Source organism: Eumetopias jubatus, unplaced genomic scaffold (genome assembly GCF_037043125.1).
Source record: "Eumetopias jubatus isolate StellerSeaLion01/CBP00866 unplaced genomic scaffold, mEumJub1_p1.0 scaffold_9, whole genome shotgun sequence".
NCBI lineage: Eukaryota > Metazoa > Chordata > Mammalia > Carnivora > Otariidae > Eumetopias > Eumetopias jubatus.
The window spans coordinates 16616249-16633714 of NW_028274815.1; the positions used below are offsets into that span (position 1 = coordinate 16616249).

General features: G+C 57.8%; 1 protein-coding gene across 1 annotated transcript; it reads left to right on the top strand.

Moving 5' to 3' along the window:
* The first annotated feature begins 1447 nt into the window (after positions 1-1447).
* GDF7 (growth differentiation factor 7) lies at positions 1448-5625 on the top strand. Its single transcript, XM_028099326.2, has 2 exons — positions 1448-1859; positions 4664-5625. Exons 1-2 carry the CDS (start codon positions 1448-1450, stop codon positions 5623-5625), a joined length of 1374 nt encoding a protein of 457 aa, XP_027955127.2.
* Positions 5626-17466: the final 11841 nt, after the last annotated feature.

Sequence of the window (17466 nt, forward strand, 5' to 3'; positions counted from 1 at the left end):
GGAATCCGCCCGGGGAACACCCTGGGCCGAGCCCCTTCCGAGGGTCAGTGTGGCGCAACCGGGAGAGACTCGGGACTCCCTCGGCTTTGGGTCCTATGGCATCGTGTTGACGCTGGTCACCCACTCAAAGTGACCGTCTAGATTTCAAGTTCAGTACTAAATGAAATTTTAAAGGATAAAGGACGCATCTGCGCTGTTTCAAGGGTCTGTCCGGCTCAGGCCCTCTGTCTGCCTACCAGGACTTCGTCCATCCGCTGGATGTTCCCGCACTGGGTATGTCGGGCTGCGGTGGAGCTGAACCGATCAGTATCGGTCAACCACCTCCCTACCCTAACCCAGTGCGCTCCCGGGTGCCGCTGCCGCCGTGGCCGCTGGGCGTCCCCTCCACCCATCACCCATCACCCATCACCGCGGCCAGAGCGGTACGGAGGCACCATCCTGGGGCTCTCGGCCGCCCGCCCTCCCGGCTTCTGGCGGCGCCCCAACATACCAGGTAGCCGGTTTCCGTTGACCGGCCTCCCTAGAAGGAGGGCGGAAGGTCATCACTTTCGACGCACAAATGAACTCGGAACGACGCTCCCGCGCAGGAGTCCCCTCATCAACCCGGGGCTGCCTCCGTAATTCCTGCGCTCCTTTGAGGTTTTGGCTCCACCTTAAGCGCACGTTCTCCGCCCAGACCTTTGCTTTCCGACTGTCGATCCGCGTCCATCTGTCTTTCCGACCTGCCCTTCCAGCCACTAGCCCGCTCTTCCCTCCGGGTCCCCACCCCCGCTCCGGCCCCGCGCTCCGGTCTTTGGAGGCTGTGGCAGGCTGGGCAGCCTTCGAACCGGTGATGAGAAACGCGCCTTTGTGGCAGCCCTGCGCGCCCCTGTGGCCTCTGGACGCCCTGGTGGCCTCTCGGTGCGTCCTGGCCCCGCCGGTCCCTGCCCTTCCGCGGCCCCACCCCTGGCGTCTCGGGCACTCCCAGAACAGGAGCGGGCAGGGGGCGGGTGCTGCTACTCCGCCGGGCAGTGGGGACGAAGCTGGGCTGGTGCACGCGATGCCTCGGAGCCTCTAACTCCGGAGGGCGCGTTTAGCTGGGGCGCGGCGTGGGCGGCGGGGGGTCGCACTGCCGTGGGGAAGGAGGGCGGGGCCCCGGTTTGTGGCGGGAGCCACCGGCGGGTCAACACTCGCTAGCCGAGAGTGGGGGCGAAGCACTACGGCGCCAGGAGGAGGCTCCTGTCCCGGACTCCGCGTTAGGCCGGAGTGGGGGGCGCGGTGCTGCCACTCCAGTGTTCAGCAGGGGGCGCTGCTCCGGGCGTTGGGCGGGGGTGGGGTGGGAGAGTAGGGGGGGCCGCGACTTGCTGCGCACACTTCCCCCATTATTAAACACTATGTTCAAAAGGCGCCGGGGGACTTCCCGGAGCCACGGAGCCCGCGCCAACCGCCCGCCTGGCCCACGGAGCCCATGGACCTGAGCGCGGCCGCCGCGCTGTGCCTCTGGCTGCTGAGCGCCTGCCGGCCCCGCGACGGGCTCGAAGCGGCCGCTGTGCTGCGAGCGGCGGGGGCAGGGCCGGTCGGGAGTCCGGGGGGCGGCGGCGGCGGCGGCGGCGGCGGCGGCGGCGGCGGGCGGACCCTCGCCCCGGCTGCGGGCGTCTCCGCTGCCCCGGCCACCGCGGCTCCCGGAGCCCGCGCCGCGCGCCGGGCCGCCGGCTCCGGCTTCAGGAACGGCTCGGTGGTGCCGCACCAATTCATGATGTCGCTTTACCGGAACCTGGCCGGGAGGGCTCCCGCCGGGGCAGCCGCCGCCTCCACCTCGGGCTCTGGCCGCCACGGCCGCGCGGACACAATCACCGGCTTCGCAGACCAGGCGAACCAAGGTACTCACGCCTCTTCTGCGCCCGTCCGTCCTGTCCGCTCCTAGGCTGAGGCCACCGCCAGAGCCCAAGCCCCAGCTCCAGACCCTTCGGGGCGCGGCCCCCCCACGCCCCAGCCTCAGGTGGTGGAAACTCCGCCGAGGCCCACGCACCCGAACCCGCTGGACTGTGGCGAGAGACGCGGCAGCTCTCGGGGCTGAGCCCGTCCCTCCGCCTGATTGCCCTGGCCCTGCCGGCCGGCGGGTCCCCTCGAGGAGAGGCAGGATCGGAAGCAAGAAGGGGCCCGGGCCGAGAGGGACGGCGCAGTGATGATGGTGGTGGCCGCGGCTGTTTCATTGCAGCAAACTCTGCAGCTTCTAGTCTCCTAGGGGCCGCATAAATTGGGGGGAACTCAGGGGAATGAGGGAAAGAGGCAGGCTGAAGTAAATGGCCCCGGGAGAGGCTGGTGGCATCACCAGGTACACGGAGGTCCCCTCTGGGCAGGCTGTGTCAGGGTGGAGCTGTGTGGCTATGGGTGCCTGGGCCGCCCCAGGACAACCAGAGGTGGAGGACTCCAGGCACCGGAGGAGGAGAGGATGGGCAGTGAGCCCCTGCCGAAATGCAGGCCTCGCTGGGAGCAGGCACCCCACCTTACTCTGCCCTGGGTCCTTCAAAGGTAGGACGTGGGTATGACTGTGGTGGTTGCTGTGTGTCATCTGGATTTTATTAATCTCTATTGAAGTCATTAAAGCAGACAGATAGGGAAAATTTAACTAATTTCAGGCGGAAATGCAAGTAATGTTGGCCTTAATTCTATCCAGCCAGAGACCCAGCATGGAAGGCAGGAGGGAAAGAAAGGGGAGTAGGGCTGGAAGGGAAGCAGCAGACAGGCTGAGCCTGGGAGGATCTGCTGGCGCGCACCCCACACCCTAGCCTGGAAAAGCAGGTAGAGGTGGTGCAGTAACCAAATCACCCACCTCCTCTGACACACACACACACACACACACACACACACACACACGATGCCTACACACAGACTGCTTTGTTTTGGGTGCTGGGACATCCTGGGCCCAGATGGTCCTCCGGGGCAGCGGGAACTCCCAAGCATTCTCTGAAGGCCCCCGGGACTGGATGCTGGGGTACTCCTACCAAGCCTGAGTCCTGGTGTACAGGGCCAGGGAAGGCCCCAGCCCTGAGGCTGCTGTGCGGGCCCACGGGATAGAGGACAGATGGGTGTGCAGGACTCTGAGCTGCAGAGGCACCAGCTGCTCTTTCTTAGGTAGAGTTAGGCCTACTGTTAGCCTCAGCCTGAGCTAAATCTTTTCCTGTGGAGCTCTGCTTGGCTGGCAAGGCTCTGAGGGCACCTTTCCTTCCTCCTTCTGGAAGGAGGGCCAGCGGCGGCCGCACCCTGGAGCAGAGAGATGCTGTAGGGGCAGCTCAGGAAAAGTGTTCCAGGGAGCCCTGGGGGAGAGCAGTGGCAGGGAGGAGGCCGCACTTGGCGAGCACTTTGGGCCTCCCTCCCTCTCCACTCTGTGGTTCAACTTGGAGAAGGGCTACCTGAGGCGCCCGGAAGCCACCGGCAGAGCCCAGACTTCGGACCTCAGGAGGTGAGGGCCGGCAGGGGCAGTGGTGGGTGAGCAAATCTCCAGCGGTGGGGCAGTCTGCGCAGTCTCTCCGAGTTTGGGGCAAAACGAAACCATATGACCCTCTTCAAAGGGAGCTCCTTATCTGCTGCTCGGTGGAATTTCAACTTTTTTTTTCCTGAGCCCCAGAAGAAAAAAAGTGCCCATGGCCAGAAATAAAACCCCCAAACTCTGAGAGAGCAGGCATAACGGAGGGAAAGAATATGCCAAAGGATCGGTGGGTCCTGGAGGCGAGACCTCCTTGAACCGCTGCCCTCAGTGCAGCAAGGCAGGCAGTCCTGGGCTGCCCCCAACCCTTCGGAGAAGCTTCCTTGCCCTCCTCTGCCGCTTTCCCTCCTCCAGCGGAGGTCGCGGAAAGCCGGGAGAAGCTAAGCCAGGAGTTTCCCATCGCCACCAGCAGCGCTCACCGCTAGGAGACCTTGGGCCGAGCCGGGGCCCCTCCCTATCTGGGCCTTAGCTCCCCTTCAGCATAGCCGGGAGGCTGGATGCGCCAGAGGGTCTGCAGCCCCGCTGACGCGTTCCCCTCTGGACGACTCGCACGCAAGGCCCAGCCTGCACGGGAGATGGTGGCCGGCAGGGATGTCCAGGCTGAGCTGGGGAAGAGAGGTAGCGCAAGGAGCAAAGTTTTCAGGGGACACGAATTTTCCCTTTTCGCACAGCCGAGACTTCGTGGCCTCAGCCGGGCAATAATGAGCAGTCCCGGCCCAGCGCGGGACCTCGGCCTGGCCTGCGGACCCTGGAAGAGGCTCAGGACTTCTGAGGCGCTCACCCGGCCTTCGCCCCGCCACACGCCCGAAAGTCTGGCTTCCGACCTAGGCCCCGCAAACCCGTGGCTCTGGGTCAGGCAGCGGAACTGTAGTGGCATCCGGTGTAGGGGTGTGGTCCTGGCCCCGGGGCTCGGCGATAAGTGAATGCCCGTGGGTTGTCGCGGTGGCAGAACTTTGGCTCGATGAACCGAAGCCCCGGTCCCGATAATCGATAGGGCGAAGGCTCCCTTTACTCTGGGCCAGGCTGGCAGCTTTCTGGCTGGGCCGGGACTCGCCGGCGGGCGCCGCCTGCCGCGGGCTCGCTCCCGCAACCCGGGCAGTGGGGCTCTTTGCAGTTTGGAGGCCCCGCGGCCGGGAGTGCGGACTCCGCTCTCCGCTCTCACCGCGCTCTTTCTCTGTCTCTGCCCGACTCCTGCAGACGAATCGCCCGCCGAGACCGGCCAAAGCTTCCTGTTCGACGTGTCCAGCCTTCCCGACACCGACGAGGTGGTGGGAGCCGAGCTGCGCGTGCTGCGCCACGAGTCCCCGGAGCTGGGCCCTGGCGGCGCGACTCCCCCGCCGCTGCTCCTGCTGTCTACGTGCCCCGGCGCCGCCCGAGCGCCCCGCTTGCTGCACTCGCGGGCCGCCCAGCCCCTGGCCGGAGCGCGCTGGGAGGTGTTCGACGTGGCAGACGCCGTGCGGCGCCACCGCCAGGAGCCGCGCGCCACCCGTGCGTTCTGCCTCTTGCTGCGCTCAGTGGCCGGTCCCTCGCGGGGCCCGCTGGCACTGCGGCTGCTGGGTTTTGGCTCACCGGGCAGGGGCCGCGCGGCGGCGGAAGAGCGCGCTCTGCTCGTCGTTTCCTCCCGCACGCAGAGGAAGGGGAGCCTATTCCGGGAGATCCGCGCCCAGGCCCGCGCGCTCGGGGCCGCTCTGGCGGCGGAGCCGCCGCCCGACCCGGGACCCGGCACGGGGCCGCCGACGGCGGTCATCGGCGGTCGCAGGCGGCGGCGGACCGCGCTGGCCGGGGCGCGAGCGGCGCAGGGCAGCGGCGGGGGCGCGGGCCGGGGCCACGGGCGAAGGGGCCGGAGCCGCTGCAGCCGCAGGCCGCTGCACGTGGACTTCAAGGAGCTGGGCTGGGACGACTGGATCATCGCGCCGCTGGACTACGAGGCGTACCACTGCGAGGGCGTTTGCGACTTCCCGCTGCGCTCGCACCTTGAGCCCACCAACCACGCCATCATTCAGACGCTGCTCAATTCCATGGCGCCCGACGCGGCGCCGGCCTCCTGCTGCGTGCCCGCGCGCCTCAGCCCCATCAGCATCCTCTACATCGACGCGGCCAACAACGTGGTCTACAAGCAGTACGAGGACATGGTGGTGGAGGCGTGCGGCTGCAGGTAGCCTGCGGGCCCGGGGAGGGGGCGGCCGCGCCACCGAGGACCCCCTGCTGAAGAGCAGCTGCGGCCGGGGTCTGTCGCCGAGCGTGGGTGCGCATCGGACACTAGCCCCGGGCCCGCACGGTGGAGGGCGAGCGCACGTTCACACTCACACCAGCACTCACACCCACACACTCGTTCACTCATGCACACATTTACCTTGGGCAGCACCCAAAGCCCTGGGAAGAGACGACCTGACGCTACCGAATGTGTACTCACTCTGCAAACGCACCATCGCACCCACCGCCCCCTTTTGGAGAGAGGATGCTGTTTGTGTTAATGTTACAATAACAGGCACTAAATCGGGTAGAAATAGGTTAGGGAATTGGGGGTTCCAGAATGGATGAATTAATGGAGGTACTGGAGTAAGTTATATCTCACCCGTTTTTGTTTGTGGCTGAGTGTGGGGGAACGCCCTTCTGGGTGGCTGAGTGCCTGGTGTTGCACCTGGGACGGACAGAACGGCTGTCATGCCCTTTCCCAAGGTTTGCGTTGCACGGAGGCCATTTACTCTGGAAAGGAACCGCTGCAAAAAGGCATGTTTATTCTTTAATTTAAAAAAAAAAAAATCTAACGTGCCTCTTCAGTTTTGAAAGGGAACATTTGTCCTAAAGAATTCATGGTGGAACTACCCAGATCTTTGCAAAGGTCAGCACTACCCTTTTAAAAAAATCAGTTCCAATTGGGAATGATCTAGAATGTGGAAAAAAAATGTTTTTCTTTTGGGGGGGAGTGAAATGGAGGAGAGGTTATAAACTGCCAGTCTGAACTGATATGAACTTGGGGGTGGGATGGCATGTGTCAGGTTCTGAAGCTCCTAGGCTGGGCAGTTCAACGTGGTGGCAGTGCCTTGGGGGGTGCTGAGGAGGAGGCTTAGTGCAGGGGCTGGGAATGGGGGAAGGTGGGCAGCTGTGCCTTTTCCTAGAGACCTGCCAGGAGGTTTTGCTAAGGAGCTGGGAAAGAGGCTCTTAGGGCTTTGAAAGAGGCGGGGAGGCATCTGGGGCGGGCTTCTGCAGAAGACTCAGGCTTGTCTGCCAGGTAGGCGCAACCCTCTCCAAATGGTGTGCTCAGAATGGGCCAACATGTGCTTGCGCTTAGCTATCAAGTCTGTTGGCTTTTACACGCTTTCACTGTGTTGTTGCTGTAGGTTTTGGCAGTGTGATAGTAACGGGAAGTGAAGCTACACAAAAGTGCTTTTGTGAGATTTCAGCTCCCCACAACCCAGTGGTTCAGAGCAGGAGGAAGCCGCTCCCCCCCCCCCCCCCAATGTAGAGGGGCATTTGCAGCTCAGCTGTTGTGGCCCCTTCAGAAGGGCGGGGCTTTGGTGCAGGGGGGAGGGCAGAGGTGGAAGCCTCTTCCCGCAATCCTGTCTTTGTCTTGTTGATGGTAGGATTGCCGGTCCTTGTCTAGGGAAGCTAGAACATGCCAGCCTACATTGTTTTATTTGGTTCATTTCTGCCCCGGAGTCCTTTGTGGCCTTGTGTAAGTGGTTGAGAGAGGAATGAGAAACAATTTGGATTCCACTTGTCTGGGGCTCCCAGGGCTTCTTTGAAAACCCCTTCAGCCCTCCTGAGTACTCCTCTTTAAGGCTGTGTTGGGCTTTCACCTTGGGGTCCCTGAGAAAGGCATCCATTCCATCCTTCTTGTCTTGGATGCTAAGGTCCAGATGAGTTGTACAGATTTTAATTCTCAGTGATTAAACATTCAAGGAGGAGGAACACTAAGGATTTAAGTACAGCTACTTTACTTAAGGGCCCCACCTGAGTCCGTTCTAGCCCCTAAAATTCCCCCAAAGGAAAAGAAAATACATTTACAATGTGAATTTATATGCTGTGGTTATCTGAGTAGCTATAAATAATGAGAAAACGCAAGTCCCTTTAGGTTAAAACACACAAACAAAATTCCCGAGGTGGCAGCTATGGTACACTTCCTCCCAATTTCAGTGACCTGTGGTCCCCTTACATTTATGGATTTTGCCAGAGAAGCTTCGCTTTTCTAAGCTGTTTTTAATAATTGCATGGTGATTGCTCTGTCATAGCGAAGAATAAAAAAATGACCCTAAAATATTAAAAGTTGTAGTATTTGAAGTTTTAGAAAGGGAGTTAATGAAAAAACTAGCTATACTTTGAAGAAATTCTAGGTTATTTAATATCCTGGACAAAAGGAAACATTTTGATTCTTTTTTAGTGACTAGGAAAAACAAAGTTTTGAGAAGACCTGTTTTGATTTAGCCTGAGCTTTTTGTGGCAGGAAAAAAAATGTCCATTTTCTCTGTGTGTGTTTTGTTTTGTTTTTTTCCTGATGACCTCCTTCTACCAAGTTGTGTTGTAAGTGGTGTAGAAAGTAGGCATCTTCCTGCATCTGGAGGTCCCGGCTGCATTGGGGGGTGGGGGGGGGGGTTGTCCATGGGCAGTGACAGTTCCTCGGATGGTCTCAGATGTCCTCAGTGTGTGCTTGTTTACCGACTAGAAGCAATGCCTCCGGGAATTGCTCTGGAGCTGCCTCTCGCCCCCCGGGGGACCACCTGTGCCTGCCACAACTCTGCTTGGGCCTCTGGCATCTCAGAGTTAAAAGTAGGTGAAGGGAGAAGATGTGTCACATTTTGTAAAAATGACAGCAGAAGGGCCACTGCATGTAGAAGCAGACGTGTTTTTGCTACTGTGATGGGGTTCGAGCCGCTTTGCCAGGATTTGGAGAAGGATCCTACCGGCACAGCTGGGAGTGCCCTGTACTGGCTGTCCTCTGGGTGGGGGGTGGGGGGGATGCGGGGCCAGGCCACGCAGCTAGAAGCCCCAGTCCCCACCCTCCGGAGAGCTGGCTGCTGGCAAGCAGGGTTAAAGTGTGTCAGCACTGTGAGCGAAAGGAGTGTCCCCTTCCCAACTCAGGACCCCCTGGGTCTGGGGCCACCACAGTATTCTTCCTCAAGTCCAGCGAATTTTCCATTTTGTTGGGGAAGACTTGGGCACTTCCAGTTGAGACCATGTGAACCACTCCTTCCTGCTAGAGAATAGGGTGGGCATCCCTGCTTGGAGAGCACAGGGTGGGCCAGCTGAGGCCCAAGGGGGTTGGTGCTGGGTCTGCTAAACACGAAGACAGTCTGGTCAGTGCTGCTGGAAGCCAGGCTTCTGTGTTAAGGGAGACATGATGCCCAAACACTTGCCTGGTTGAATTCTGGCTTTCCAAGCAGCAGGGTTGTGTCCTCCCGAGAGGGTGTCAGGCTCTGTTGTCTCAGCTTGAGCTCTACCCATTCCTTACACACAGACCCCCCTTCATCCTCGTGTGCCGCCATTTTACTACTGCAGTGGCATGGGGAAAAGAAGAGCCATGGATTGTGTGATGTCGAGTCAAATCTGGCAAACCCAGTGCGGTGACTGCTCCCAGGACAGTCTCCTGGAAGTGTCAGCAGGAGCAGGGACCTTGCTGTCAGTGCTGAAGGGAGTACGGACCACCCTGTGGATGTAATCAGAGTGTAACTCAAATTCTACAAGTCATTTACCTGTTTGTAATTTTATTGAAACTCATAGCAGAAAATAACCCAGGACTGTAGACTGATTTTCTTCTTAAAGCAGGGAGAAAAATTGAATTCTTTCCAAGAGGAGCTTGTGCACAGAAAAAGGCAGACTCTTGCCTTGCTTGAATCTGGTCTCCAGAAAATGGGGTGAGAAGAAGAGCCAGCAACTACAGCTGTCTCTGGGACACAGACGTCATGGGGGCCTCGCTGATCTCCTGAGAGCATGTCGGTGGGGATGCAGAAGCCTTCCCGGGCTGAGAAAGCAGGGCCCTTTCAGTGGGCCTGGGCCAGGAGGCTTCAAGCAGGTGCCCAGTGGGCTGGGAGGATTGGGGGTCTGGAAGGCAGCCATCTGTCATTGGCAGGGAAGGACCTGCATTGTCCCCTCAGGGGTCTGGATTGGGAAGGGAAGAGAGGCAGCTGACAAGTGAACCCAGCAGTTGGAAGATGTTGGGAGAGATGGGAGAGAACTAGATCCCTCTGAGGTGTGTCTGAGCTGCACTGGTGTGTCTGGGGCCTTCTGCATACCCAGGAGGGAACCGCCCCACGCTGTCGCCTGCTGTCTGCCTGATGCACGGTCACTTGAGTCACTTGAGTGCTAGAGCTCCCCACTGTGCCTCCTGAGAGGTCTGGGACAACCGTGGGCAGCCACCTCCCTACCCGGAGCTTCCATTTCAGTCCCTGTAAAAGGGGAAGCTCTCCAGTCCTGTGGTTCTAGGATTCTAGTTGGCCCGAAAGCCCACTAACATAGTTTAAAGGCAGAGCAGATGTGACTCTTCCTGGAAAGGGTCCCATCCCCATCCCAGAGCCACTTCTTACAAGTATCACAGCTCCTGCCTGTGTGTACGTGTGTGTGTGTGTGTGTGTGTGTGTGTGTGTGTGTGTGTGTTATATCCCTGGCCTCTGTTGGTGCCTCATGTATGTGGCTTTGATTTCCACCTGGGTCATGGCAAGGTGCAGGGGAGCCCAGGATCTCATGGGTAGGGCTCAGTTCACCAAAGCCAAGACCTTTCCTGTGTTCCAGGTGAGGGGCTGTAAGGGTGGGTAGGGCCAGGCCTGCCGAGATTGTTCTGTGACCCAATCCTGGGAGGGTTGCTGCCTCCTGCTGGTGCTTCTGTGGGAGCAGTGGAAGCAAGCAAGCCCAGGCCCTGTCGGCAGCCTGGCGTGGCTCCGGGGCTGTCCCAGAGTCCCCGGACCAGGCAAGCAGGCCTGTAGTAAAGGTGGCATGCCCCAGCAGGTCCCCATGGGCCCCCACCCCCTCCTCACTGCCATGCCCATGTCTGGTCCAGCTTGCTGGAGGAGTGACTCAGGACTGGACACCTTGAGAACTGCTTTTTCTCACCATTTTGTGAAAAATGGTGGTGGAGTTTAACATTAAGAAACAGGGAGGAGTCAAAAGAGGTTATTTATAATTTTTTCAGACAGCTCTGCCTTTTGTCCTTAGAGCCTTCTGGCCATTTAGGCTGGAGCAAGATTCTTCCTCCTTTTGTGCCAATTTTGGACTTTAATCTGTTAAATTAGTTAAATCCCAAAGGGGCTCAAGGTGAGAGAAGCCTGTTCTTGTCAGGAAGGCCACACGTCCCTTATGTGGAGTCACCTACCCAGATGTAGCTGTAGGAAGAGGGTTGGAGGTTGGCTTAGTAAATCAATGGGGGTGACCGAGGGCCTGACGTTTGCTGTGTGGGCTCTGCTTATTGGTTCAGGGATCCTCTGCTCATGATGTGCGCACACCCAGTGTCACCAGAGCTGGGCTTCTCCCCTGCCCCCGGCCCCAAAATGGCCGGCACAGGGGCCGTGCTTGAAGCCGGCTTGGGACCTGGCCATAGGCCTTCTGACTGCGCAGAGTTGGGTTGGCGCTTCACGGTGGCAGCCGCACTTTCGGCGGAGCAACCCAGGGAACGGTAGAGTCAGAGTGTGAGGTCACTGAAAAGCTGGTCTGCCTTTCCAATTGTGCTTAGAGTTGTTGAAAAGTGCAAGCACGCCCTCCGAGCAGCTCGACTGGTGGGCGATGGACCGCTTGCTCCTGCCTGTGCCGACCCCCAGGGAGCAGTCCTCAGGCCCCTGCAGCATCTGTGGCTGTGAGGGCATGCAAAGGAAGGGGCTGGTGTCTCCCCCTGGAATCCCCCTACAAGGGTAAGAGGGCTCAGTGTGCACGGAGACTTCTGCAAAGAGGTGTTTCTGTAGTCAGGGGGTCTGTTGGCAGGACCACTTTGCACGCTGGTCTAGGGAGCACTTCCTTCCGCCAGGTTAGAAGCTCTGTATTCCAGACAGGCCCACCAGGTAAGAGCTGTCGTGCAGAAACTTTCTCTCCTTGCTGTAAGTCGGTGATAGGAAGCTGAAACAAGTCGTTGAGAAAAACAAGGACCAGCTTCTGATGGTCGAGTGAGTCCGGGGCACCTTGCTGCTCGGTAGTACAGACCTGCCGGGATGTGGCTAGCTGCTTGGTTTCTGCATCTGTATTCCACCATCTTTTGAGCTGTTGGCGAACAGGAGCGTGGCCCTGGGGCAGCTGGAGATTTGGCCAGGCAGAAGGTGGGCCAGTGGCTGTCCTTCTTTGCATAATCCTCTCTGCACTGCTCCGTCGTCGTCGTCGTCGGACAGGCAGTGGCAGCGACCACACCCAGCTCCTGCCGCTAGAGCCGGGGTGGGGGAGTGGGGGGGGTGGTGGTGCAGATACCTGTGCTGAGCCTACACCCTGCTCGGCCGCTTGGTGGCCAGAATCTAGAACCTTGTCCGAACCTTCTGGTGCTGAGGTGTGCCTATGGTTCACAGAAAGCAGATCCCCTGTGAGGCTTATTCGTGGGAATCCTGCTGAATTGGAGGCAAACACAAACCCATTTGAAGCACGGAGGCTAACCAGTCCGTGAAGCCGGTCCCTGGGCTGCAGGCTGGGAGGGGGCGTGGTGGCCCGGTGCACCTGCACACGGCGTGCGGCCGTCTTCTGTCCGTGCAGAGCTTCCCGGCGAGCCTGGCCTCTCATAGATCTCACGCGTGGGCAGCCCTAGCCTGGACTTGTCAGCCCAGGGAGTCTGAGAAGCAAGTCTGACGATGTGCAGGGGAAGCCTTTCCCGGTCTGCGTGCTTGTCTCCGAGTGACTGAAGGCTGCCGAGGGCCCAAGACGACCCACACGTCCCAGGTTTCCCCGGGGGCTCGGGACAGCAGCAGCGCGGCTTGAGATGAGCAGGCTGGTTCGAGGATGGGGTGCACCCGCAAGCAGGGCTTATTTTTCTTTGCAGTTTACATTTCCGGGTCAGGGCCTGTCAGAGTCCAAGGAAAGCCAGCCATTCAGCATTCTGTTTAGAAAATGATGATACATGTTCAGGGAGAAAGCAAGAATGTATTTTCTGGCTGGGAAATCCCCGAGTGTTCCAAGCCAGGAACAGAAACTCCAGAAGGCGGAGTTTCTCTGGCTTTCTCCACCTCGGATAAGTCACAGATCAACATAAGCTTCCTTACAGTAATGGCTGTTTTGTTGTTGTGGTTGTTGTTTGGGGTGTTTTGTTTTGTAGTCCACTTTTGACAGTAGTGCAAAGAGCTTCTGTGTTTTCTGTGACAAAGGGTCATAACTGAGTCACTTTAGGTCTTTCAGCTGGAAGTATTTTGCCCCAAATGAAAAGTTAATACATTTTTTTTTTTTACAAGGATTAGCATACTGACTGCAACTTGCCGTTCATCAGAGAATAGGGGATTCAGAAAAGTTTGGGAAGCTTTTTTTTTTTTTTTTAAATACATATCAAGAGGTTGCTGCAGACCACGGGCACCAGCTTACGGCGTGCCCCTCTTTGTGCACGCTCTGCGTGGGCAGCGTCGTCTGACAAGATAGGCGCCCTGCCTCTTAGCCAGTGCCTTGACTCTGCCGCCAATGCTGTGGTTCTAAGGAAATGGGCAAAACTCAAAGTGACAGCAATACTATCACAGCTCAATATGCACATTCCAGCAGCTGAAGACAGAATGTATTATTTTGGGGGGCTGAAGCCCCTTTCCCTTCGCAGTGATACCCACTATTTCTCAGCTTGGCTTGGGAGTAAGATGGGGCAGGTGGTGAGAATTGTAAACTCATTGAATGCAAGCTGAAATCTCCTTGTCGGTAGTCTTCCAGCTCTGGTTTGGCTGGAGCAGAGCTCCGAGGCCTGGAAGCTGGAGCCCGGGCCATCTCCCCTCTGCTCCGCGGGGTGGCTGGGGCAGCAGGAGCTGATGTTGTGAGGCGGGCTGGCAGGGAGCTCAAGGCTCATACAAACCCACTGTGTATATGTATTCTCAAGTTTAAATGGATTGTACATATTGGAATGTAAATGAACTGTAAAACAGCAATCTCTATTTTTCTTGACAGTTATATAGCAGTATATATTTGTTAAATGTGCTCTTGTATGCTCTTCACATTAACCATTTTAATATTTTGTACAGATAAGTTGATTAAATATTTTATTGATAAACCTGCTCCTGGCTGGCCTTTAGAGAACTGTGTTTTGCCTTGTTATTCAGCCTTTCTCTGGTGGTCTGCTCCCACTGCTGTGCACTGAGAACAGAAGCCGACCACTTAGACGTTAGGACACCTGCACAGAAACGGGGCTCCGTGGTAGCTCTGGGCCTGTCGGTCTTTATGTCCACCGTTCCCCCTTGAAACAGCTCAGGCTGTCACGTGCTTCGGGTCTTTGTGACTGGTGTGGCTCCGTAGGACACGGCACAGCCCGTACTGGATGAAGCCACTGCACAGGAAGGTATCCAAACTGGGGTTCGGGGGTGAAGGGGCCAACATGCAGCAGAAAGCATTTTCACTTTAGAAAACTAGCATCGCCATGTGTCGCGAGTGAGTGTTGTCCTGCAAACACAGTCCGAGTGGAAAGAGTTTGCTCCATACACAGCAGGCCACAAAGCCTGAGCACCCCCATTCTGAGGCTGCTCAGGGAGGCCTTTGTGATCCATAGCCCACAGCAATGCCCAACTGCGGCAGCTTCCTCTGCAGGGCCCGTTACATATTTTAGGGAAACCAACAAAGTCCGACAGCAACTGTGGCCACTTTTGCTCAGGACTCTTCAGACGAGTCCAACGACCTGTGCTCTGTGGCACCACCTCGCATCCTTCAGGACCTCTCCCAGACCGGGTGGGAGAGGACCAGGCACTCACAACTTTTTCCTCTAACACAGGAAGGAGAAAGCTATTTCATCTGTTCCTCACAGGTACTTCTGGGAGAGGATTAGTGACAGAGCAGCTGTATGGGGAAGGTGACAGGGCCTTGCCCTCGGGAATGGCTTGGTACCAGAATTATCTCCTCTGGGACCTAGGCGCGGCCAGGGGGAGCCCCCTTCCTGCAGAGCAGTGCCGGCTGTTCCTGCAGTGGGTCAACGCCAGTCCCCGTGGTCACGTTTGTCTCTCTCTGGTGAAAGGTAGATCAAGAAAGTCTGCTTCCCTTTTGCTTCTTAATTTCATTACTACTAAATAAGGGAGTCTTTTTTCTTTGGAAGAAAATCATGTTCACCTTTCAAGTAACTCACTTGGTAGGTACATTCAAGTGTAAGATTTCAGACTCTGCCATCGAAGAGTGTGGAGTCTTGTCATGATTGTTTATAAGGATCCTGGGTCAGTTCTTCATTTTCCTCTTTTTCGGTCTCCACGTGGCTTACCCTGGCATTCCGTGGTGAGGGGCATGCAGAGTCAGAAGACAAGGGGCAGTTTCAGGGAGAAAGGAAAGTCAGGGGTAGCATTTAGACGTTGATCCGGGTCCCCGAACACTGATGCGAGCAAGCGTCCATGGTCCACAGTGAAAGACGCTAATGGGAGGTGCTGCCTGCCCGCTGCGCCCTCTCTGGTGGGTGCTGGTGCGCCCAACCCGCCCTGCGTGCCCCCTGCCTGTCCCCGCCCAGCAGCCGAGGCGGATGTGTGCCACCTGCTGTCCTGCGGGGCTGGTGTCCCCCTGACCTGGTTGTGCGTGCATCGTGCTCCTGCGCCCCAGCGGATCCCACACTCTTCTGTGTGGGAGGAGGAGGGATCTGGGGAGGAACTCCTCCGTTGCAACGTGTCACCAGCGTGCAGCCTTGGACTGCGAGGCCATGGGCGTCTGCCAGTCCTAATCACATGCAGGTGCGCAGCCCTTCGGCAGTGCCAGCAGGAGGAAGCCCAGCTGTGGTGTGGAGCCGGTGCAGGCTGGACTTGCAGAGATGGGATTCTGGTCCCTCTGTGAGGAGGGAGGCCCTGCAGGTGCACCTGCACCCCTGGCTCTAATGGACGCCCAGTCACCGGGTCACATTCCCATCCCAGGGAAGAGGAATTTTCCCATAGACTTACCCAGCAAGGAAGTCTGTCCCAACGTAGGGAGGTCAGCACAGGCCCCTTTGCCAGAATGTCTGAGGAATGCAAGCCAAAATGAAAACTCTCTGCTCTCCCAAAGCCCCGTCTCATGTATTGTGGCTTTAATTCCCACTTGGGGTGCTGCACCGGGTTAGCGCTCAACAAATACTAACCACATATTTGGTAGTTGCTAAGACTCAAACTCCAGAGGCTTTCTGACCATGGGAGAATGGAAGTAACCGTCGCAGCTGGAGGGGACAAGAATGGCCACGAAGTGTGGGGGCCTTGCTTTCTGTGGTTCCCCAGTGCCAGAAAGCCACCATTCCATGTCCCTGAGTCTAACTGCCCTGGCTGTGCCTGGCTTAGCTGGGGAGAGGCTTCAGGGATAAAAGAGCTAGTCCACCTCCCATTTCCATTTACACATTCAGTCGTGAGGGACTCAGAGTCCCTGAGATGTGATTCCCTGAAAGTCTGACCAACTGAGAGAATTGTGTTTCTTGAGAGGTTGACTATCAGGTATGGTAGAAACTTGTATTGAATTAAGTAAAGCTTGTTGAATATTCCGTGTGGCGGGCCCTATTCTGTAAGCCCTGAGAACACGGAGATGACAAGACACAAGTTCCATGTCCTAGGACTCTCCTTTCAAGAGCAGAAAGAAGTTTGGCGGTGGGGGTAGGAGGAGCAGATTGGAAAAATAGAATTCCAGCAGTATCTGGTAAGTACTCCAATAGAGACAAGGCCAGGGCACCCTGAGGGCTCAGAGGCGGGGGAGCTACGCTAGGAGGCAGGAGCTGTTGGCCTTTGGGGCTGTGTCTGGGGGCGGGGGAGGGTAGGGGCATGGGCACGCTCTGATCTGGAGCCGTTGACTCCTAAGGTTTCAGAGCACAGGTGCGGTCGGAGAGGTCAGCACCTGGAGGGCCGGAGCGGCTGCGGCGGGGAGCAGAGGGACACAATGAGGCACGGTGGCCTCTGCGCTGACTCCTGCAGGCAGGCATTCCTCCTTGCGATCCTCTGCCTGACGCACTGCGCCCCCCATCCTCCCCTCCCTGGCCAGCTGGTCTGTTCTCTCCCTCCTTCTTCTAAAACTATCCCCGTGTTACCAACTAGCTACTCTACGCTGGGCCTGCTAACCTGGCCCTCATTTGCCCTTCCCTCGATCCCCTCGTCCAGACTTCCGCTCTTGCTGGGCTGTCCACCGTTGCCTCCGGGAGGCAGCACGGTGCTGTGGAAAGGGGAGGAAGCCTTTACTCTTGAGTAGAGGCTGCCTTTGAATTCCCGCGGCCTCTCAGTAGCTGTGAGATCTTGAGCCAGTCACTTACCTGTCTGTCCTGAGTACGGCCATAACCTGTGGCCTACAGGGCCGCAAGGCTTAACTGAGACACTGGAAGTGCGGCAGGCGGGCAGCAGCTTCTTTCTGTGGGCTCTCTCCTCTCTCCCACAGCACATAAGCTCTCCCTTTCTGGCACTAGGAGCAGCCGCCTCCCCTCTTCCTCTGGGGCTTTCCTCTTCACAGGACTGCAGCAAACCAGAGCCTTCAGGCTGGTGGAGGAGGCCAGACCCGTGTCCCACAGCGGCTCCCCCCGTGGACCGGAGCCTTCACTCGCCTACATCTCTACGGGGCATAGGCAGGAATCACAGCCCCTTTGGAAAGGGACTCCTGCAGGACAGCTTCCGCTTTAAGGCATCGGAGAGAAATCTGTTCACAGGACACACTTAGTTTGCCACTGACCCCTCTTTAAACCCCACCTCCCATGGGACGGAGCAGCCCAAGGATGTCCCCTCTGTCCTGCAAGAGAAGGCCAGGACAAAGATGAAGTCTCAGGTTAAGAAATGTTTTGCTTTCTGCACCTTTTCTAAATCCACCATAAGGTCCTCAAGGTGATGGTCCAACATCCTGTGCTGCATGTGGGAGGCCTGCATGGCCTGGGGCCAGTAAGCTGAGCCAGGTGAGCAACCGTTTCCACCCCCCCACCCCTCAAAGGAACCAGAAATGCTAAGACTGCAAGAATCAAG

Bases quoted from the DNA above. Each gene is read 5' to 3' on its own strand.
- GDF7 (XM_028099326.2), top strand. From the start codon at position 1,448: ATGGACCTGAGCGCGGCCGCCGCGCTGTGCCTCTGGCTGCTGAGCGCC. The intron at 1,860-4,663 runs GTACTCACGCCT...CGACTCCTGCAG, and splicing joins CGCAGACCAGGCGAACCAAG to ACGAATCGCCCGCCGAGACC.